General features: G+C 43.1%; 1 protein-coding gene across 7 annotated transcripts in view; it reads right to left on the bottom strand.

Moving 5' to 3' along the window:
- Positions 1 to 24190, bottom strand: part of Lrch (Leucine-rich-repeats and calponin homology domain protein) — a 384944-nt gene that overhangs the window by 138645 nt on the left and 222109 nt on the right. For all 7 annotated transcript variants that reach the window (XM_053794995.2, XM_053794998.2, XM_053794997.2 and 4 more), the window contains exons 2-4: positions 16153 to 16297; positions 11088 to 11323; positions 7339 to 7475 (exon numbers count right to left, since the gene is read on the bottom strand). In XM_053794995.2, the coding sequence (XP_053650970.2) occupies positions 7339 to 7475; positions 11088 to 11323; positions 16153 to 16297 (518 nt within the window). The remainder of the gene's footprint in view (positions 1 to 7338; positions 7476 to 11087; positions 11324 to 16152; positions 16298 to 24190) is intronic.

The following is a 24190-nucleotide window of genomic DNA, read 5'->3' as shown; positions in this document are numbered from 1 at the left end:
AGGAGACGGTTGGAGGCAGTGGAGATGTCCTGTCTAAGGGCAATGTGTGGTGTAAATATTATGCAGAAAATTCGGAGTGTGGAAATTAGGAGAAGGTGTGGAGTTAATAAAAGCATTAGTCAGAGGGCAGAAGAGGGTTTGTTGAGGTGGTTTGGTCATTTAGAGAGAATGGATCAAAGTAGAATGACATTGAAAGCATATAAATCTATAGGGGAAGGAAAGAGGGGTAGGGGTCATCCTCGAAAGGGTTGGAAAGAGGGGTAGGGGTCATCCTCGAAAGGGTTGGAAAGAGGGGGTAAAGGAGGTTTTGTGGGCGAGGGGCTTGGACTTCCAGCAAGCGTGCATGAGCATGTTAGATAGGAGTGAATGGAGACGAATGATACTTGGGACCTGACGATCTGTTGGAGTGTGAGCAGGGTAATATTTAGTGAAGGGATTCAGGGAAACCAGTTATTTTCATATAGTCGGACTTGAGTCCTGGAAATGGGAAGTACAATGCCTGCACTTTAAAGGAGGGGTTTGGGATATTGGCAGTTTGGAGGGATATGTTGTGTATCTTTATACGTATATGCTTCTAAACTGTTGTATTCTGAGCACCTCTGCAAAAGCAGTGATAATGTGTGAGTGTGGTGAAAGTGTTGAATGATGATGAAAGTATTTTCTTTTTGGGGATTTTCTTTCTTTTTTTGGGTCACCCTGCCTCGGTGGGAGACAGCCGATTTGTTGAAAAAAAAAAAAAAAAATCTAAGCAAAATTTTCTGCTATAATACATCATAAATAATCCCCAGAAGAGAAGTACAGTAATCAACTTCGTACATTATTATAACTCGGACAACCAATCCCAAAAAACTAAAGGCAATGTAAGTTTTTTTTTTTTTTTTTTTTCAACAAGTCGGCCGTCTCCCATCGAGGCAGGGTGACCCAAAAAAAGAAAGAAAATCCCCAAAAAGAAAATACTTTCATCATCATTCAACACTTTCACCACACTCGCACATTATCACTGTTTTTGCAGAGGTGCTCAGAATACAACAGTCTAGAAGCATACACATATAAAGATACACAACATATCCCTCCAAACTGCCAATATCCCAAACCCCTCCTTTAAAGTGCAGGCATTGTACTTCCCATTTCCAGGACTCAAGTCCGACTATATGAAAATAACCGGTTTCCCTGAATCCCTTCACTAAATATTACCCTGCTCACACTCCAACAGATCGTCAGGTCCCAAGTACCATTCGTCTCCATTCACTCCTATCTAACACGCTCACGCACGCTTGCTGGAAGGCAATGTAAGTGTTCACACATAAAACAGTCTACAAGTCATTTTTTAAATGAGATAACAGAGAGACATTTTATATACAAATTTTTATTTCACACTTAGTAAACAATAACTGAAAATTCTAATTAGAGAGACATCAAAAATAAACTTTCATCTTAAAGATGTTTGATAAAGAGGTCAAACTAAACTAAATAAATTGTGGCATTAATAAGTAAAGTTAATCAATACTGTATCTGAGTTAAATATAAGTATATGGAGAATATGGAGAAAAAGAGAGAGGTTAAGAGAGTGGTGAAGCAATGTAAAAAGAGAGCAAATGAGAGAGTGGGTGAGATGTTATCAACAAATTTTGTTGAAAATAAGAAAAAGTTTTGGAGTGAGATTAACAAGTGGTATTGTGCCTTATACAAGACCACAGACCTACATCCCTGCAGCTGCCTCAGTACCCTACCTCTCTCAAGGGCAGGCACCTTACATTCCCTACACACTCACCACCTCAAGCTGACCACTTCATCATGAGGAGCCAGTCTATCAGCATCCTGTCGGCCAACATTAGAGGTTTCATTACTAATGTTGGAGAGCTCACACATAGTTTTGTGAACACTCGACGTCCCGACATGATAGCTGTTGTTGAAACATTTTTGGATGACAGGACTCCAGAAAATTTTGCAAGAATTGCTGGCTACACCTCATGGATGAGAAGAGACAGGCAAGGAGGAGGTGTTGCTGTGTGCTTCTCAAAAAGTGTTCATGCCCAGCACATTGATGTTGCCACCCCTACACATCTTGAAATGATGTTCTTCAAGCTCTGTATAAACACTAGTACCTCTGTACTAGCATGTGCAATGTACAGACCTCAGTGGCAACATGCAGACCCCATCAACTTCCTAATGGAAAATACTGACTCCCTTCTGCTACAACACAACTGTCAACATATTATAATTGTTGGTGACCTCAACCAGCACCTTATACAGAGGGACTTTGATGACCTTCTTGCAGTGTTTGACATGAGAAACTTTGTTGATTTCCCTACTCATATCTCTGGCTCCTACCTTGACCCAGTAGTGAGTGATCTGGCAGAAGGCATAGTCACTTGTCAACCCCTCGGCTACGTTGGATCGTCTGACCACAAGGCTGTTTTTACAACACTTAAGATCCCAACAGAACGAGGTGAGGAGTCCACACGCACAACCTGGCTATGGGAAAGAGGTAATTGGCCAGCCCTTTGCTCTGAGCTTGCCACCACCGATTGGAATGCTCTTCTCCAAAGGGATGTTGACAACCAAGTGAAAGCCTTCACTGGACACATCCTTAATCTACAACAAGCACACATTCCTCACAGGCAATATGTGACGAAGCCTACAGATCAGCCTTGGTTTGGCTTTCGTTGTAGAGAGGCTGCTACTGCTATGTACAAAGCATGGCGAAGGTATAAGAGACATCCTACCACCTATAACAGGAACTTGCACACGCAAGCCTGTAGGCATATGGGTGACGTTCAAAAGTGGGCCATTGCTAAATGGGAGGTGGACACTAAAAGAAAGCTAGCATCAGGTAGGGTAGGCTCCAAAACCTGGTGGTCCCTGGTCAAGGACAGACAAGGTTATCTGCCTGATGAACTCATTCCACCTCTAAATCGACAGGATGGGACCACCTCTACTAGTAGTCAAGAGAAGGCGGACCTCTTTGCTGAACACTTTGCTACCAAAATGCAAGTTCCTGATCCAGCAAGGGACCCTCCTTGGCTAGCTGCAAGAACTGTGTCAAAACTGTCAGTGGTGACAATAAGGCAGGAGGAGGTGCATTTCCTTCTTAAATCGCTTGACCAAGAAAAGGCTGTGGGCCCAGAAAAGTTGAGCCCAAGATTGTTGAGAAGATGTGCAGACCAGCTAGCAGCACCTCTAACTCGCATCTTTCAGCACTGCCTAGTACAGTGTAAATGGCCCTCTCTATGGAAAGAGGCAAATGTAGTCCCTGTTCACAAAAAGAAGAGCAGAGCAGAAATCAGCAACTACAGACCAGTGTCACTCCTGTCAATCACTGGTAAGATCCTTGAGACAATAATCTCAAGACAAATGACAGAGTTTTTTGACTACCACTCACTACTTTGTGATCGTCAATATGGCTTCAGGAAAGGTTACTCTGCTGCTGATCTGTTGTTAAACCTCTCCACTAAGTGGCACCAGTCACTGGATGAATCCAAAGTCAGCTGTGTGGTAGCACTGGACATTGCTGGCGCTTTCGACCGGGTGTGGCACCAGGGCCTCTTAGCAAAACTTCAAGCACTGGGAATTGCAGGCTCTACGCTATGTCTCCTCAGTGATTACCTTCATGGTAGATCTCTAAGTGTAGTTCTCAATGGAACGGAATCAGCAAGACATCATATTGGGGCAAGTGTTCCACAAGGAAGCATGCTGGGTCCATTGTTATGGAATGTCTACTTCAATGACCTTCTTCATCTCATCCCAGAATCACATGCATATGCAGACGACTGTACACTGACATTCACTTATCCAAGAGAAGAAATGCCAGCTGCTCTAAGCTACATCAATCACCAGCTGAGAGCTATAGCAGCTTGGGGAAATAGATGGCAAGTAACATTTGCACCTGAGAAAACACAAATGATGATCGTCTCTAGGCACAATGATGGTAATGCTGATGCAGTAGTAAGGATGAATGGGAGGGTGTTGGCACCTGGAGAAGAAGTTGATATCCTTGGGGTGAAATTTGACTCCAAACTAACCATGAAGAACCATGTTGTAAATCTTGCAAACAAGGCAGCCAGGAAGCTTACAGCACTTCGCCGTATCTCGCATCTGCTTGACAGTAGGGGTTGCAAGATCCTCTACGAGGCACAAGTACGCTCACACCTTGAGTATGCTCCACTTTCTTGGTTTGCCTGCCCCCCCTCTCATCTGCGACTGCTTGACAGAGTAGAGAACAGAGCAAGACGTCTCATCTCTCGCCTGGACCCATCCTGGATAGATCTGTCACTTCAGCAGAACCTTCAACATAGGAAGGATGTGGGTGGCCTTACTGTTATGTACAAGGCCAATATTGTCAAAATACCACACTTGGATCCACTTCGAGGACAGCGTGAAACAAGCTTTTATGCCACAAGACGGGCAGAAAGCAGCAACTTCACTCTGGCTGTACCCTTCTCCAGAACATCACTCCATCTGAGATCATACATACCCAGGATGACTCGAGTATGGAACACATTCATACAGCATAATGATGTCAACGAGATAAAGTCAGTTGATCAAATGAAAATGCTGGCCCACAGATGGCTCCAACTTCATCCTGTTCCCTACTTGTATGTCTCATAACAATAAAAATGCTCTCAAATGAGCTGATGTAGGTAACAGCTCTTAGCTTGCCAATAAAGTTAGGAATCCTTAACCTGTAAATAGCTTGTCAATAAAGCTAGGGATCCTTAACCTTGTCAAACCCCGTGTAAAAAAAAAAAAAAAAAAAGTTAAGGAAGCCTAGAGAACAAATGGATTTGTCAGTTAAGAATAGGAGAGGAGAGTTATTAAATGGAGAGTTAGAGGTAGATGGAAGATGGAGGGAATATTTTGAGGAATTGTTAAATGTTGATGAAGATAGGGAAGCTGTGATTTCGTGTATAGGGCAAGGAGGAATAACATCTTGTAGGAGTGAGGAAGAGCCAGTTGTGAGTGTGGGGGAAGTTCGTGAGGCAGTAGGTAAAATGAAAGAGGGTAAGGCAGCTGGGATTGATGGGATAAAGATAGAAATGTTAAAAGCAGGTGGGGATATAGTTTTGGAGTGGTTGGTGCAATTATTTAATAAATGTATGGAAGAGGGTAAGGTACCTAGGGATTGGCAGAGAGCATGCATAGTTCCTTTGTATAAAGGCAAAGGGGACAAAAGAGAGTGCAAAAATTATAGGGGGATAAGTCTGTTGAGTATACCTGGTAAAGTGTATGGTAGAGTTATTATTGAAAGAATTAAGAGTAAGACGGAGAATAGGATAGCACACCCACTACCTTAGGAAAGGTAGGGGGTGTGTGGACCAGGTGTTTACAGTGAAACACATAAGTGAACAGTATTTAGATAAGGCTAAAGAGGTCTTTGTGGCATTTATGGATTTGGAAAAGGCGTATGACAGGGTGGATAGGGGGACAATGTGGCAGATGTTGCAGGTGTATGGTGTAGGAGGTAGGTTACTGAAAGCAGTGAAGAGTTTTTATGAGGATAGTGAGGCTCAAGTTAGAGTATGTAGTAAAGAGGGAAATTATTTCCCAGTAAAAGTAGGCCTTAGACAAGGATGTGTGATGTCACCGTGGTTATTTAATATATTTATAGATGGGGTTGTAAGAGAAGCAAATGCGAGGGTCTTGGCAAGAGGCGTGGAGTTAAAAGATAAAGAATCACACATAAAGTGGGAGTTGTCACAGTTGCTCTTTGCTGATGACACTGTGCTCTTGGGAGATTCTGAAGAAAAGTTGCAGAGATTGGTGGATGAATTTGGTAGGGTATGCAAAAGAAGAAAATTAAAAGTGAATACAGGAAAGAGTAAGGTTATGAGGATAACAAAAAGATTAGGTGATGAAAGATTGGATATCAGATTGGAGGGAGAGTATGGAGGAGGTGAATGTATTCAGATATTTGGGAGTGGACGTGTCAGCGGATGGGTCTATGAAAGATGAGGTGAATCACAGAATTGATGAGGGGAAAAGGGTGAGTGGTGCACTTAGGAGTCTGTGGAGACAAAGAACTTTGTCCTTGGAGGCAAAGAGGGGAATGCATGAGAGTATAGCTTTACCAACGCTCTTATATGGGTGTGAAGCATGGGTGATGAATGTTGCAGCGAGGAGAAGGCTGGAGGCAGTGGAGATGTCATGTCTGAGGGCAATGTGTGGTGTGAATATAATGCAGAGAATTTGTAGTTTGGAAGTTAGGAGGAGGTGCGGGATTACCAAAACTGTTGTCCAGAGGGCTGAGGAAGGGTTGTTGAGGTGGTTCGGACATGTAGAGAGAATGGAGCGAAACAGAATGACTTCAAGAGTGTATCAGTCTGTAGTGGAAGGAAGGCGGGGTAGGGGTCGGCCTAGGAAAGGCTGGAGGGAGGGGGTAAAGGAGGTTTTGTGTGCGAGGGGCTTTGACTTCCAGCAGGCATGCGTGAGCATGTTTGATAGGAGTGAATGGAGACAAATGGTTTTTAATACTTGACATGCTGTTGGAGTGTGGGCAAAGTAACATTTATGAAGGGGTTCAAGGAAACCGGCAGGCCGGACTTGAGTCCTGGAGATGGGAAGTACAGTGCCTGCACTTTGAAGGAGGGGTGTTAATGTTGCAGTTTAAAAACTGTAGTGTAAAGCACCCTTCTGGCAAGACAGTGATGGAGTGAATGATGGTGAAAGTTTTTCTTTTTCGGGCCACCCTGCCTTGGTGGGATTCGGCCAGTGTGATGATAATAATAATAAAAAAAAAAAAGTAAGTTTTACAGATGTAAAAGAGCAGCTTCTAGCTATAAATTACCTAATGGTATACTAGGTCAAGACAATGACAGATACCTGTGCATTAGTATATACCAACACAGCTCTTTTACCCCCCATGCAACTACTGGAAATTATATCTGGGTAGGTTTAGATAGTTTTATTCTTGTACTTCTGTATCAATCAGATTAGCAGAACAAGAATGGATCCCAAGAATGACATACAGGAAGGAAAAGCAAAGAAAAAAGTTGCAATACCATGGAAGGAAAAATTCACAAATACCCCACACTTCTTAGAGGAAACTGTAGAATACATTTTAGTTTGCCATGGTCTGTTATCAAGTCAACTCTGTTGTGACTTGATAACAGCCCAGGATGAATCAAAACGATGTCCAAAAATTTCTCTACAAAGTGTGGGCTATTTGTGATAACTGTGCATACAATGTATTGTACTCTTGTATCAGTGCTACATCTCCTTCTATGTCAAATCTTTCACCACCTTCAGCCTGCTCACAGCACCTTGACTCACCAGAAACAAAAGTTCAGAATGCCAGTTTGAGAGCCAAGTTACCCACAGGGAAGATGACCATGTACTCACATTAGCAGGTGGATGCTGAAGGGGATTATTGTCAAGAGTGAGGCTAATGAGGGAGGACATGAATCGCAGTTCAGTAGGTAGTGTCGCTATCCGGTTACAACTGAGGTCCATAAATACCAACCGCAGAAAACACAATTCTGAAAGAAATATGAAATCTAACAAGATCTTGAAAATATATAAAAGTGGAAAGCATTTATCAGAAATATAAGACAAAAAATGAGCAACTAGTCTTTACATATTACTACATTTTTTCTTCTTCTTTCAACAAAGCGGCTGTATCCCACCGAGGCAGGGTGGCCCCAAAAAGAAAAACAAAAGTTTCTCTTTTTAAACTTAGTAATTTATACAGGAGAAGGGGTTATATTACTACATACACACTATAATACAAAATTCTGTAATGCACCATACGGGGAAATAAAGCTACTGTACCTAATGAACTACCATAACTCTGACATTCATTATTTTCAATAATCCTTGCAATACAGGAGAGCCCTGCTTTACAGAGCTTCACTATACAGTGTTTTCCTAATGCAGCAGATTTCAATTATACCATTTCTCCATTTATTCAAACTTCCTACCATAAATACATTCACCACTCACTATAAGCAAAGGACAACCCAAAAGGTTTCTTTCAGATACATAGAAGTAAGATTAGGGACAAGACTGACTCACTCAAAAGTAACTCAGGTCAGATCAGTGACAGTGATAAGGAAATGTGTAAAATTTTTAACTCTTTTTTCCTCTCAGTTTTTACACAGGAAGTTGCCAGCGAAATTCCAGAAATAATAAATTATGTAGAATAGGACAATAATAAACTGTGCACGATTAGGGTAGCTAGCAACATGGTCTTCAGACAAACAGAGAAATTAAAACCTAACAAATCCTCAGGCCCTTATGAACTGTTTGCAAGAGTTTTAACCCTTCGGGGGTTTTGGCCATACTAGTACGGCTTACGCATCAGGGATTTGACGTACTGGTACTCATAAATTCTAGCGCCCTCAAATCTAGCAAGAGAAAGCTGGTAGGCCTACATATGAAAGAATGGGTCTATGTGGTCAGTGTGCGCAGTATAAAAAAAATCCTGCAGCACACAGTGCGTAATGAAAAAAAAAAAAAACTTTGATCGTGTTTTTGGAATAAACAGCGACTTTGCACCGTATTTTCGTATGGTATTTATTGTTGTATTCTAGTTTTCTTGGTCTCATTTTATAGAATGAGACATATTACAGAATTGAGATTATTTTGACTGGTTTTACAATTAAAAGTACCTTGAAATTGAGCACAAAGTAGCAGAAATGTTCGATTTTTACCAAAGTTCAAAAGTAAACAAATCATACTAAGAGTCCAATACACGTCAACTGGCGAGTCTTAATATTCTTTCACAAGTGCGCCGATATTATTTATACCATTTCTACACTAGTGCAGTAGTCTGCATAACAGTAAATCTTTTTTTTTTTTTTTTGAGAATAAAAAATCAAAGTGGAAAGTAAACGAAATGTAAGAAAGGCCTGGGGATGTGACTAATGAACAGAGGAAATGTTATTTTAGTGCCAGGAATGTCTTTCTAGTTTATTCTGGACCCTATTTGGAAATTGGCATCTTTTGAAATTTGCGTGAAATTGGCAAAAATTGCTAAATTCTGACCACTTTATTGGATAGTTGATATCGGTAAATGGGTGGTTTCTTGTACTCATTCGATAGAAAAAAAACAGAGTTCTAGCGAAATAGTTATGATTTTTGTCGACTAGTACACTGGAATTGGCCAAAAATAGGGCTCAAAGTGGGCAAAATCGCCGATGCGTAAACATCGTCGAGACCGCTAACTTCGTGAGAGCATAATTCCTTAAGTTTTCCATCAAATTTCATACTTTTGGTGTCATTATGATCGGGAAAAGATTCTCTATCTTTTCATAAGAAAAAATAATTTTTTTTTTTTTTTAAATTTTGGCGACCCTTAGAGGGCCTGGCGACCCCCAAAGGGTTAAAGGAATGTAAAGAGGAGCTTAGCAAACCTTTGGCTAGTCTTTTCAACATATCACTACAAACTAGCATGGTGCCAGACAAGTGGAATATGGAAAATGTAATACCTATTTACAAAGCAGGAGAGGGGCCCTTAGCTTCAAACTATAGACCAATAAGCTTTAACTCCATAGTGGGAAAATTTATGGAATCAATAATTGCCGAGGCAATTCGTAGCCATCTTTAAAGGTATAAATTGATTAAAGAATCTCAGCACAGTTATACAAAGGGGCGTTCCTGCCTTACGAATTTACTAACGTTTATCGCCAAGATATTTGAGGACGTAGATCATAGTAATGAATATAATATTGTGTATATATGGACTTCAGTAAGGCTTTTGATAGAGTTCCACATCACAGGCTATTGAGGAAAATTAAGGCACACAAAACAAGAAAATTTTTTAACTGGGTAGAGGTGTGGTTGACAGACAGGCAGCAGAGAGTTTGCATCAATGGGGAAAAATCAGAGTAGGGGTGCATCACGAGCGGTGTTCCACAGGGGTCAGTGTTGGGCCCTTTGTTGTTCACAGTTTATATAAACAACACTGATGAGGGAATAAATAGCGACATAAGCAAGTTTGCCGATGACACTAAAATAGGTCACCTAATTCATTCTAATGAGGGCATTAGAGCACTCCAGGAAGATTTCAATAGACTGATGCAGTGGTTGGAGAAGTGGCAGATGCAGTTTAATATAAACAACTGCAAAGTTCTCAACATTGGACAAGAAAATAACCATGCCACATATAAACTATATAATGCAGATTTTAATGTTACTGATTGCAAAAAAGATTTGGGAGTTCTGGTTAGCAGTAATCTAAAACCAAGACAACAGTGCATAAGTGTTTGCAATAAAGCGAACAGAATCCTTGGCTTCATATCAAGGAGCATAAATAATAGGAGCCCTCAGGTTGTTCTTCAATTGTATATATCTTTGGTTAGGCCTCACCAAAATTATCGGTGAGAAGCAGCTGATTGCTTGTTCAGCATCTGTGCAGGCACAGTTTGGAAAGAAGTGGTTGGTAGGCTTCAAACTTAGCCAAATAATTTACTTGTCTGAAGACGAAGAAAGTTGTGGGGTTTGAAGAGTGCTTTGACCTATCAGATCACTCAAAACTTGATAAAACCTCTACAGAGGAAACATAATCCTAAACTGTGAAACATAGTCCTAATAAAAGCTTGTTTGACAAACAGATCTTATGTTCATCACTCAGAACTTTTGGTATACTTTTCATGAGTTTCGAGAGTCTCATTACTCTCAGATCCTGGTCATGGGCCAGGCTCGTTCGGTGCTTGCTTGGTCAACCAGGCTGTTGCTGAAAACCCGCTGCCCCACACATCCATCACACCCTGGTTGATCTGGCACCTGGTGAAGATACTTGTCCATTTCCTCTTGAAGGCTTCTACACTTGTTCCAGCCATGTTTTTGCTATCTTCTGGTAAGATGTTGACTAGTCTGGGGCCACAAATGTTGATACAGTATTCCTTTATTGTCCCCACCGCACCCCTGCTCCTCAATTGGTTTATTTTTCACTTTCTATTATCTCTCACTCCAGTATGTTGTTATGGCAGTGTGCAGATTTGGGACCATGCCCTCGAGTACTTTCCAGGTACATATATATTATCAGGTATGTATATATTATCATGTATCTCTCTCCTCTGCCCCAGTGAGTAGATGTAACAATAATACAAACCCACATAAGAAATCAAAGGTATAACTATGTAACTTACCTGGGGGAAGAGTCTGGAGCAAGTTTCTGCGGAGGTTGAGACTGCGTAGGGTGTCAAGCTCGCCCAGTGCAGGAGGCAGGTGTGCCAGCTGGTTATAGGAGGCATTGAGCTCCATGAGATTTCTAAGGTGCCCCACCTCCTCAGGGAGGCTGACCAGGCGGTTACCGGAGACATCAAGGACACGTAGGGCAGCCAGGGCACACACACACCCAGGCACCACTGACAGCTGGTTGCGGCTGTAACAGTGCAGTAAGATAAGATAAGATAAGATTTCGTTCGGATTTTTAACCCCAGAGGGTTAGCCACCCAGGATAACCCAAGAAAGTCAGTGCGTCATCAAGGACTGTCTAACTTATTTCCATTGGGGTCCTTAATCTTGTCCCCCAGGATGCGACCCACACCAGTCGACTAACACCCAGGTACCTATTTGCTGCTAGGTGAACAGGACAACAGGTGTAAGGAAACTTGTCGAAATGTTTCCACCCGCCGGGAATCGAACCCGGGCCCTCCGTGTGTGAAGCAGGAGCTTTAGCCACCAGGCCCCCTCTCTTTTTTCTACACAGGGTTTGACAAGGTTAGTTTAAGGATCCCTAGGTTTATTAACAAGCTATTTAAAAGTTAAGCATTCCCAACATTATTGGCAAACTAAGAGCTGTTACCTACATCAGCTCATTTGAAAGTATTTTTTATTGCTATGAGACATACAAGTAGGGAACGGGAAGAAGTTGGAGCCATCTGTGGGCCAGCATTTTCACTTGATCAACTGACTTCATCTCCTTGACATCATAATGCTGTACGAATGCGTTCCAGACACGAGTCATCCTGGGTATATATGATCTCAGATGATCTATCTATCTATCTATCTATCTATCTATCTATCTATCTCTCTCTCTCTCTCTCTTTACACAGGGTTTGACAAGCTAAGGATCCTTAACTTCATTGACAAGCTATTTACAAGTTAAGGATTCCTAACTTTATTGACAAGTTAAGAGCATTCTCTCTCTCTCTCTCTCTCTCTCTCTCTCTCTCTCTCTTTCTCCCTCCCTCCCCCTCTCTCTCTCCTCCTCTCTCTCCCTCTCTCCTCCTCTCTCTCTCCCTCTCTCTCTCTCTCCCCCTCTCTATCTCTCTCTCTCCCCCTCTCTCCCTCTATCTCTCTCTCTCCCTCTATCTCTCTCTCTCCCTCTATCTCTCTCTCTCCCTCTATCTCTCTCTCTCCCTCTATCTCTCTCTCTCCCTCTATCTCTCTCTCTCCCTCTATCTCTCTCTCTCCCTCTATCTCTCTCTCTCCCTCTCTCTCTCTCTCCCTCTATGTTTTTTACGCAGGGTTTGACAAGGTTAAGGATCCCTAGCTTTATTGACAAGCTAGTGGATCCAAGTGTGGTACTTTAACAATATTGGCCTTGTACATGAGTTAAGAAATCGTAATGACACGATTGCAAACAAACCATACCCCCGGCCGGGATTGAACCCACGGTCATAGAGTCTCTATGACCGCGGGTTCAATCCCGGCCGGGGGTATGGTTTGGCCTTGTACATAACAGTAAGGCCACCCACATCCCTCCTGTGGTGAAGGCTCTGCTGAAATGACAGATCTATCCAGGATGGGTCCAGGCGAGAGATGAGACGTCTTGCTCTGTTCTCTACTCTGTCAAGCAGTCGCAGATAAGTGTGGGGGGAGGGGGGGCAGACAAATCAAGAAAGTGGAGCATATTCAAGGTGTGAGCATACTTGTGCCTCTTACAGAATCTTGCAACCCCTACTGTCGAGCAGATGCGAGATACGGCGAAATGCTGTAAGCTTCCTGGCTGCCTTGTTTGCAAGATTTACAACATAGTTCTTCATGGTTAGTTTGGAGTCAAATTTCACCCCAAGGGTATCAGCTTCTTCTCCAGGTGCCAACACCCTCCCATTCATCCTTACTACTGCACCAGCATTACCATCATGGTGCCTAGAGATGATCATCATTTGCGTTTTCTCAGGTGCAAATGTTACTTGCCATCTATTTCCCCAAGCTGATATAGCTCTTAGCTGGTGATTGATGTAGCTTAGAGCAGCTGTCATTTCTTCTCTTGGATAAGTGAATGTCAGTGTACAGTCGTCTGCATATGCTTGTGATTCTGGGATGAGATGAAGGTCGTTGAAGTAGACATTCCATAACAATGGTCCCAGCACGCTTCCTTGTGGAACACTTGCCCCAATATGATGTCTTGCTGATTCCGTTCCATTGAGAACTACACTTAGAGATCTACCATGAAGGTAATCACTGAGGAGACATAGCGTAGAGCCTGCAATTCCCAGTGCTTGAAGTTTTGCTAAGAGGCCCTGGTGCCACACCCGGTCGAAAGTGCCAGCAATGTCCAGTGCTACCACACAGCTGACTTTGGATTCATCCAGTGACTGGTGCCACTTAGTGGAGAGGTTTAACAACAGAGCAGCAGCAGAGTAACCTTTCCTGAAGCCATATTGACGATCACAAAGTAGTGAGTGATAGTCAAAAAACTCTGTCGTTTGTCTTGAGATTATTGTCTCTAGGATCTTACCAGTGATTGACAGGAGTGACACTGGTCTGTAGTTGCTGATTTCTGCTCTGCTCTTCTTTTTGTGAACAGGGACTACATTTGCCTCTTTCCATAGAGAGGGCCATTTACACTGTACTAGGCAGTGCTGAAAGATGCGAGTTAGAGGTGCTGCTAGCTGGTCTGCACATCTTCTCAGTAATCTTGGGCTCAACTAGTCTGGGCCCACAGCCACCCTCTACCATCACAACCACTACCACCCTCTACCACCATCACAACCACTACCACCCTCTGCCATCATCACAACCACTACCACCCTCAACCATCACAACCACTACCACCCTCTACCACCATCACAATCACTACCACCCTCTACCATCATCACAACCACTACCACCATCACAACCATTACCACCCTCTACCACCATCACAACCACTACCACCCTCTACCACCATCACTACCACCCTCTACCACCAATGTTTTGGATGAACGCGTGTGGTATTGCTCAATGAACAAGTGACAGAGGCAGACTGAGTCACCTGTGAGCGGCGCGTCCAGGGCGGGTGGACAAGTCTGATACGGACGATGGATGATTTCCGGGAGGAGGTATGAAACACCGGGTAAAATTTCGCCCAAAAAAGTAGTCGAAATTCGAATTGTACGATATCCTCACTGGACGAAATCCAGAGTTCCACTGTACATACATACATACTGTATATATATAAACACACTGGCCGTCTCCCTGCCCCTTCCCCCACCAACACATATTAAACACACGATTGTCGTTCCTGAGGTCTGGTCTTATACTAGGTCTCCTATAACAATTATTGTATTCATGGGAAACTGCTTAACTTGTTGGGGCAATAATACATTGCTTGGGGAATGGGAGATAATCAGATTTGACCTAAGGAAGGGAAGAGTAGCTCTTGATTCTTTGGATTATGAACCCTTCAGCACCATGAAAGCAACACCACTGAAGGTACTGGGACAGCTGAATTAGTCTTCCATTAAGAGAGGCAGTATGGTTGTAAGATGAGCCAGCTAGGAAACTTGCTTGCTTGCTTGCTCCTCTTCTATAGACCTGCTTTTCTGGTCTCTAGGGACTGATCACATTTACTTTCCAGTGTGTTTAGTATATGCCTCTAACACCTAAATTTAAACTTCTAAAGCATCCCACTTACCACTCTGAAACTTAATAAGTCCTCCCTAATGATCTCCTTCAAGCAGGAGGGGGTAGGGGTCTTGAAGCTGATGAAAATGCTCTCGACCCAAGGTATTAGACCTACCCTTCCCCTTCCTTGGATCAAACCTGATTGCCGTCCATTACTCAAGTGGTATGTCATGGATCTGGCACTTCTCCAAGAGTGTAATACTAATTAATAATGTGCATTTATCTGTTATCCACGTCTCTGGCTCCCTATTCTGTTGCTATCCACTATCTAGTTCAGTATTTTACGTCTGACCTCAATTTCACAAGTTTTTGAGGCATTCAATTTAATCACATTAAATTTTAATACAACAGAGGTTTCACTCACTCCATTATAACAAACTTGTTTATTACCAGCCTCACTATGGAAACTCAGTAACCTCAAGTTTAATCTCCTATTGTTACGTAACACATTGCAAGCACTTTGACTTGTCTTGGAAACTTCAAATATCTGAACTTGTTAAAAGTGTTTGTTAAAAGTGCTTGTTAAAAAGTCGTTTGCCTAACCCTTGGGCACGACCTACTTCCACATTGAACAAATGCGACACCATCTACGACTGCTGCACCTCTCCTACCTACGGTTTATAAGCTCCTCCGCTCACATGCCGTATTCTATCCAAGATTGATGGACTGACCACATCCACTCAAGGTTGAGGGACTGATTACCTCATTCTCCTCCTGTTCTTCAAGATTCTCCTTTGTATGGACTGATGAAGCCACTGTGTGGCGAAACGTTTCCCCAATAAAGATACCCAAGAGTTGCACATGTATCTAATTTATCAAGGTTTCATTTCTTGATGTAGTTCTGGGTAAACTATTTCTCATTAGTTCCTTTGACCAGAATTGGGAATGAAAGCCAGACAAAGTTTTTGTCCATCCTGGAACTGTGAAACTAAGATCTCATATCATCCCTGACACTATCTCCATTCCCTCAAGTAGATATACAAGTAGCAATTAATGTATATTTTTGTTTATTCTGAATGACCATAGCAACTAAATGGGGATATTTATCTTCACTCTAACCAATTAAAAAAAAAAGTAATGGAAGTGTGTCAGACAACAAGAAACAAGGATACTAGTAGATGCTGAATTAAAGAAAAAAAGGCAGAGGTAGAAAATGATGTAGAGCATGAGATACTGATATGGGGGGAAAAAAAAAAGGAAGAAATGTTAGCTCATAAAGGTAGCTGAAGAAGACATGGATAGAAGGCTCATCCTGAGGGTTGGTAATATACAGCACTTAAGCTAGGGCCAGACTATGGAATGAAGTGAGGTACTTTAACAGATATTAGGCAACAAAATTAAGCTGCGCAAAACAAGTCAGCAGCAGCAGCGACTCACCTAAGGATAAGATGCGTGAGGGACTGGAGTGCAGCCAGAGAGTCGGACAGGTGTTTTATCACATTCTGGTAGAGGTTGAGTTGCTCCAATGAGGTGTAGTCAGTCACTTCTGCGGGTACCTCACTAAATCTATTCTTGGATAAATCTGAAACAAAATACAAATCAAGACTTAGACCAGGGAAAACAAAAGCACTAAAACATGGTATAAATATAATACTAAGTATACTAATTTAAATTATTAAATATAGATTACATAAAGAGAAACACTAATCATAACTGATAATTTTTAAGAACTTTCATCTCACAAGTGATCTGCATTGAAAATCAATCAAAATATTAATGGTGACTAGTATAAATTAAGTTCACAGGACAGAGTTTAAAAAATAAACAAATTATAACTTAAGAGAGTGGCGTGATATTTGATTTAAGAAAAGTATTAAAAGTATAAAACAATTTAAAAATCAACAAAGACACCACCACCACTCACCCCGTCTACCCACCATCCTCACAACACCATAATCCAGCGGAGCTTCAAGCTGGCACAAACATTATCCAAGAGTAGACAGAGAGCCATTATCATATGAGAGCTCACACACCACAACCAGAAGCCACAAGAAGTGAGAAGAATCAACATACCAAAGAAGTTAAGCATGTTCCCCACACTGGTAATGGGAAATATACAGTATACCCCTCAGAATTTTTTGTTCAGTTTCTTGCATACTTTTTTGCAGCTTTCTTTCCTGGCACAACTGTAGAGAGGAGATGTTTGCCTGTGAAATAGGCTTTATCAATATGTTCTACAGGCAAGTCTTAAAATTTTTCTCTGCAACTGTGCCTTTTTTCCTCCAATTGTTGGCTTTGTGCCATTTCTTTTCAGTTTAGTTTTCTGTTATTTCCACCTTCCTATCTCCCTCCATCCCCACTTTCACCAGCTACTCAATGGTCCTTCATATTCAATTTTCTATATCTGACTTATTTAGTGTAAACATTAGATCTAGTTTAGCAGACTTGTCACCTTTTGAACATGTCTCTGGACAGGACAAGGTAAGTGGCACGCAGGGGCTGTGCCAAGGAGGGGAAAGCTTAGGGGGCTTCAGCCCCCAAACCTCTCTCGACAATTTTTTTTATTAACGCATCGGCCGATTCCCACCAAGGCAGGGTGACCCGAAAAAGAAAAACTTTAATCATCATTCACTTCATTACTGCCTTGCCAGAGGGGTGCTTACGCTACAGTTATAAAACTGCAACAGTAACACCCCTCCTTCAGAGTGCAGACACTGTACTTCCCATCTTCAGGACTCAAGTCCGGCCTGCCGGTTTCCCTGAATCCCTTCATAAATGTTACTTTGCTTACACTCCAACAGCACGTCAAAACAAGTCTCCTACCCCCCTTCCAACAAGATAGCCATCCCTAAACACCCCAGCATAAAAATTTTGGCGCTGACCCTGGTGAAGAGCAAGGGATAGATAAATGTATCTGATGTACTAGTTGTTGACTGTGGCTTCCAAGCATTAGCCTTGGTAGCACCTAGTTTTGCAAAACTCTCAAACTATACCTTTAATATACCTTTGATGAGTTTTGATAGTCTTTCTACTCCCCAAGCCTGGCCCGTCTGATGCTATGGATAAAAAAACAAAAAGGCACAATACCCTGACTGGAACAATACATAAACAACCCAACATAAGAGAGAGAGAAGCTTTTTATGTTTCGGTCACACTGACTTGTAAGTGGTCCAAGTCAAACCGAAATGTCGTCTTGAGCTTCTCTCTCCTGTGTGGGTTATTTGTGCAAGGATAAATACACTCATCTACCTTTTGGGACAATTATTAAACTAATTATTTCACCTCAAGTAGATGAAGAAGCCACTCATAGTGAAACGTTTCCTTTAATAAATGACCTGAATGGTCCAAAGGTCTCTTTATCCGTATATGAGTGATATAACCAAGGTCTACAGATGCTCTGGTATGAGAACATCACCTATTTCCGGTACAGGACTTAGGAATCAGCTGTTTGTCCTATTTCCAGTACAGGAAAAAGGAACTAGTTTTTTTCCTATTTCCAGTACAGGAAACAGGAACTAGCTGCTTGTCCTAAAGCTGTCCAGTCTTGATATTACTAGTTTACCTGGAGAGAGTTCCGGGGGTCAACGCCCCCGTGGCCCGGTCTGTGACCAGGCCTCCTGGTGGATCAGAGCCTGATCAACCAGGCTGTTACTAGTGTGCTCTGTTGCAGCGTGCTTTACTTCAGTACAGTAAACCCTCCGTATAACAGACTAATCTGGGAGACTGTCAAGTGTCTCCGTTAAATTTCTCACCGTCTCTGGTTCTGCCTTCTTTCCTGTTTCTTTCTCAATCCTCTCCCATTAATTACATATTCCTCCCTCTCTACCCCTCCCTTCCCTCTCCCTACTTGTTCTGCCTTTCTCTTCCTACTGGCCCTTTCCTCTACCTCTCCCTCCACCTCTTCCACTCTTCCCTTCTCCTACGCTCTACCTCCTCTTCCACTATTCCCTCCCCCTACTCTTCCTCTCTCTCCACCCCCTCCCCTTCTGCTCATCAAGCAGCAAGCTCTTCCTCTGCCACACCACCACTGTCATGTCAGTCATAATTATCAGCGGTGTGTGAGCAGCATCACACTGCTGTAGCTCACTTCTGCCTTGTTTGTTCACAGCCTAAATGATCGACTCTTGGCTGGAACGAGAGTAACTTATGGGCAAGTCTCCTAACACCTACTGTCCCTGTTCACCTTGCAGTAAAGAGATACCTATGTCTTATTCGACTATTAAGTATCACATCATGCAAAGAATATTTTTTGGGGGGGGAGGGGAGGGGGGGGTATCCTGGGCTATTAACCCTTCGGGGTTAATTAACCTAACACAAACCGCACGTAGAAGCTTACGACGACATTTCGGTCCGACTTGGACCATTTACAAAGTCACACTAACACAAAAGAGCGAGGGAGCCACTACGTAAATGCTCCAAGTCGGACCGAAACGTCGTCGTAAGCTTCAATGTGCGGTTTGTGTTAGGATAATTAACACCGAAGGGTTAATAAAACATACAATGATTGCACTTGCAAAACATACAATGACTGCACAGTATCTTCCTTTGCAGACGATACTAGGATTTGCATGAGTCATCCATTGAGGACACGGCAAATCTCTAAGAAGATATAAACCAAGTTTTCCAATGGGCAACAGAGAACAATATGATGTTCAATGAAGACAAATTCCAACTACTCCATTATGGAAAACTGGAGGAAGTAATAACTAGAACCGAGTACGTATACAACAAACTCTAATTACACAATAGAGCTGTAGGAGGGTAATAATAATAATAATAATAATAATAATAATAATAATAATAATAATAATAATAATAATAATAATCTTTATTTCTACAAGTACATGTACAAGGTATACAGATTTAGCTGACATCAATGACATACTATACAGAAAGTCCCTTGTTATGCAGAGGATTTCTGGCAAATTACGTCAATTTTGTTCCCAGGATGCGACCCACACCAGTCGGCTAACACCCAGGTACCTCTTTACTGCCAGGTGAACAGGTACAGAAGGTGTCTTAAGAAAACACGCCCCCAATGTTTCCACGATTTTTCTAGTCAAAACTTGTTTTATACATAGGCATTATCCTGTTATCTCGTTCTAAATGATAGTCACACAGTGTTAACAAAGCTAATTATGTTGTGTCATATTCCATCTTACAGGTGGGATTCTTCCAAGGTCCTTCCGGTATCAGGTGTTGAAATCTATCAGCCCGAGCTGGGAGACTTGAGTGGGGCGATGAGGATATCGTCAAGCATTCAAGCAAGGTTTCATCAGTTACCTGGAGTTTACCTGGAGAGAGTTTCGGGGGTCAACGCCCCCGCGGCCCGGTCTGTGACCAGGCCTCCTGGGGGATCAGCGCCTGATCAACCAGGCTGTTGCTGCTGGCTGCACGCAAACCAACGTACGAGCCACAGCCCGGCTGATCAGGAAGTTAGGAGAGTTTATATGAATACCTCTTGATACAACAGCTATGAACGTAACATATGGGACACTATATGAGAGTAGAAAAGCTAGCAGACACAAGAAGTACAGGAGGATGAATAATGGATGAAGCATCAACAAGTAGGTTTCAAGATGTTATTGAACACTGTATATTAGTCTTGAATTTCATTAATAACACACATTCCACTACTCTCTGAAAGTGAAAGTAAAGCAATCGCAAAAAAAAACTACAGAAAGATAGCATAAATATGGTACAAAATCAAAATCATCGAGTACTAGGAAATATAATTACTGAACGTATAATATGACAACAGTTGCACCATCCAAGGCAACAGTTCCTGGGAGATCTGGTCCCAAGTCTTCACACAAACATCATTTCCTACGAAAATAAGAGGACTGGCTGACAGCGCAAAATACCCCATGCCATGAGTACACTATGTGATAATTCATTAAGTGTAAAGGGACCAAGACTTTTCAACCTTCCTTCATACATAAAGGGAATTACCTACAGACCCGACCCTTAGCACCAACAGCCTAACTGATAAGGCCATCAACTCGGGGTCGGGTCTGGGACCGTGCTTTAAATCAATGGCATTAACAGGTAAACACGAAAGAAAAGAAGAGCAAAGGAGGGAAGGAAAGAGGGTGGAATGGCGAGGAGTAGGACGCCGGGAACACAGGATAAACCTGTAAGAGCTTCGTCCGCTTCCTTCTTCCCTGTTACATCTTCACTGATACATCTCCACTACAATCACCGTCACTGCTACTACTATAACCATCACTACTATCACCGCATGTACCATCACCCTAATCACTATTACCAACAATACTATTATGACTACCACTACTATCACTACAATTAGCACACCTCTACCATCACTACAACCATTACCACCAATAACAATTTAAGAACCCACAACTTGGAGATGAATCTTCAGAATATGTTCTGAACTGTTCTGGACATTTTGAAAGAGTCCATCTGTTTTCTCGTCTCCTAATATTCTCAACCACTTTACACAAACTCTTCTTCTACACCACAAATCTCTGTTCTCCACATCACTCTCTCACAAACTGCTCTCCCTCCCTGACTCACCCCTCTCCTTCCCTCCCTCCAACATTAACAAGCCCATAAACTTAATGAAACTCTTGAAGTAGAAAAAGCATCACCAGCAGTACGAAGCAGCACCACCACCACCACAACCACAACAGCCATCACCATCACAACCACAACAACCATCACCATCACCACCACAACCACAACAATCACTATCACCACCACAACCACAACAACCATCACCATCACCACCACAACAACCATCACCATCACGAAGAATCAGCAGCAGCAGCAGCAGCACGAAGTAGCAGCACCACCACCACAACCACAACAACCATCACCACCACAACCACAACAACCATCACCATCACCACCACAACCACAACAACCATCACCATCACCACCACAACCACAACAACCATCACCATCACCACCACGAAGAATCAGCAGCAGCAGCAGCAGCAGCAGCAGCAGCAGCAGCAGCACGAAGTAGCAGCAATTACCACATTCATGAGGAAACGCTAAACCCATATGAGACATACAGCGCCTGCGGAAATGGAAGGAAATCAGGTGAGGTGCTTAGATGAGGAGTCCCGCAGCAGCACGTAGGAACCTACCCTCAGCAGCACGTAGGAGCCTACCCTCACCAGCATGTGGGAACCTACCCTCACCAGCAAGTAGGAACCTACCCTCACCAGCATGTAAGAACCCACCCTCAGCAGCACGTAGGAACCTACCCTCAGCAGCATGTAAGAACCTATCCTCAGCAGCACGTCGGAACCTATCCACAGCAGCACGTAGGAACCTATCCTCAGCAGCACGTAGGAACCTACCCTCAGCAGCACGTAGGAACCTACCCTCAGCAGCATGTACGAACCTACCCTCAGCAGCATGTACGAACCTATCCTCAGCAGCACGTAGGAACCTACCCTCAGCAGCATGTAAGAACCTATCCTCAGCAGCACGTAGGAACCTACCCTCAACAGCATGTAAGAACCTATCCTCAGCAGCACGTAGGATCCTACCCTCAGCAGCATGTAAGAACCTATCCTCAGCAGCACGTAGGAACCTACCCTCAGCAGCATGTACGAACCTACCCTCAGCAGCACGTAGGAACCTACCCTCAGCAGCATGTAAGAACCTATCCTCAGCAGCACGTAGGAACCTACACTCAGCAGCACGTAGGAACCTACCCTCAGCAGCACGTAGGAACCTACCCTCAGCAGCACGTAGGAACCTACCCTCAGCAGCATGCAGGAACCTTCCCTAAGCAGCATCTCTTCAATTACAATGAACTTCACATTATAAACGGTAGAGTAATTAACCACTTCCCCAGGAGGTAAAGTGGCCGGCACGCACGCACGCACGCACACACACACACACACACACACACACACACACACACACACACACACACACACACACACACACACACACATACACATACACATACACTTACACTTACACTTACACTTACACTTACACTTACACTTCCGGTGTCATACATACACACACATAACTTCAAAAACTTAACGATGAAGAGAGCCAGTGATGTGGAGTGTTGGAGAGAGCCAGGGTGAGGCGGAGGAGTGTTGGAGAGAGCCAGGGTGAGGCGGAGGAGTGCTGGAAAGAGCCGGGTTGAGGTGGAGGAGTGTTGGAGAGAGCCAGGGTGAGGCGGAGGAGTGCTGGAGAGAGCCAGGGTGAGGCGGAGGAGTGTTGGAGAGAGCCAGGGTGAGGTGGGACAGTGTTGAAGGTGACACAATGCATTACATAAAGATGACATCATAGACAGAAGCACAGGCGCGTCAGGCTTAAGTAAACACAAGCTCACTAACCCTCACACCCACTAGATCCTTGTAACACCCCGCCCACCCCACCCTACCACGCCCACAACCTCCTTGTAATACATCCCCCCCGTAACATTTCCCACCTACCCATCCCCACCTAGCCTACTCCTACCTACACGTCATTTCCTTGTCTGGATGACTCAACCCCACAAACCTTACTGCCACCTAAAATCTATGCTTGCCTGCCTGTTTGCTTTGCTCACTGGTCTCACTCGTTCTTAAATATTTGTCAATGAGGTTCGAGAGCCTTCCTATTGCCACAGCTTGGCGCTGAACCAGGCTTGTCTGAGGCTTGCCTGGTCAGCGAAGCTATGGCTTGTGGCATCCCGCTGACCCCAACATCCATCACCGTCTGGTTCATCTGCCACTTGACTAGGTATTTGTCGAATTTTCTCTAAAACTTTTACGCTTGTTCCTGCAATCTTTCTAACCAATCGAACACAAAGATTAGCGGTCAACAGAGTAAAATCGGAAGCTGCCATAGTGAAAAGCTCTGTTCTACAAGGCACAGTACTCGCCCACATCCTGTTCCTGTTCCTCATATCAGAGAGATGTAACCCACAGCACCGTGTCATCCTTTGCAGACGATACTACGATCTGCATGAGACTCATCTACTGAGGACACAGTTAACCTCCAAGAAGATATAAACCAAGTTGTCCAATGGGAAACGGAAAACAATATGGTGTTCAATGAAGACAAATTCCAACTACTCAGTTATGGAAAACTGGGAGATAATAACTAGAACTGAGTATACTACAAACTCTGATCATACAATAAACCGGAAAAATAATGTGAGGGACCTGAGAGTGGTAATGTCGGAGGATCTCACTTTCAAGGATCACAACAGTGCTACGTTCACAACTGCAAAAAAAAATGATAGGATGGATAATGAGAAATTCAAGACAAGAGATGCCATCATTTATTCTCTCTAGGCTGGAATACTGCTGTACATTAACATTTCCGTTCAAAGCAGGTGAAACTGCAGATCTAGAGAGTATACAGAGAATCTTTATTGCACATATAAGTTCTATCCAACACCTCAACTACTGGCAACGCTTGGAAGCACTTGACTTGTACTCACTGGAAGGCAGGCGAGACATATTATAATGTACACTTGGAATATCCT

This window comes from Cherax quadricarinatus, chromosome 72 (genome assembly GCF_038502225.1).
Source record: "Cherax quadricarinatus isolate ZL_2023a chromosome 72, ASM3850222v1, whole genome shotgun sequence".
Taxonomy (NCBI): Eukaryota; Metazoa; Arthropoda; class Malacostraca; order Decapoda; family Parastacidae; genus Cherax; species Cherax quadricarinatus.
Note: the sequence above shows the minus strand (reverse complement) of the source record. Positions and strands in the feature narration are given on the sequence as shown.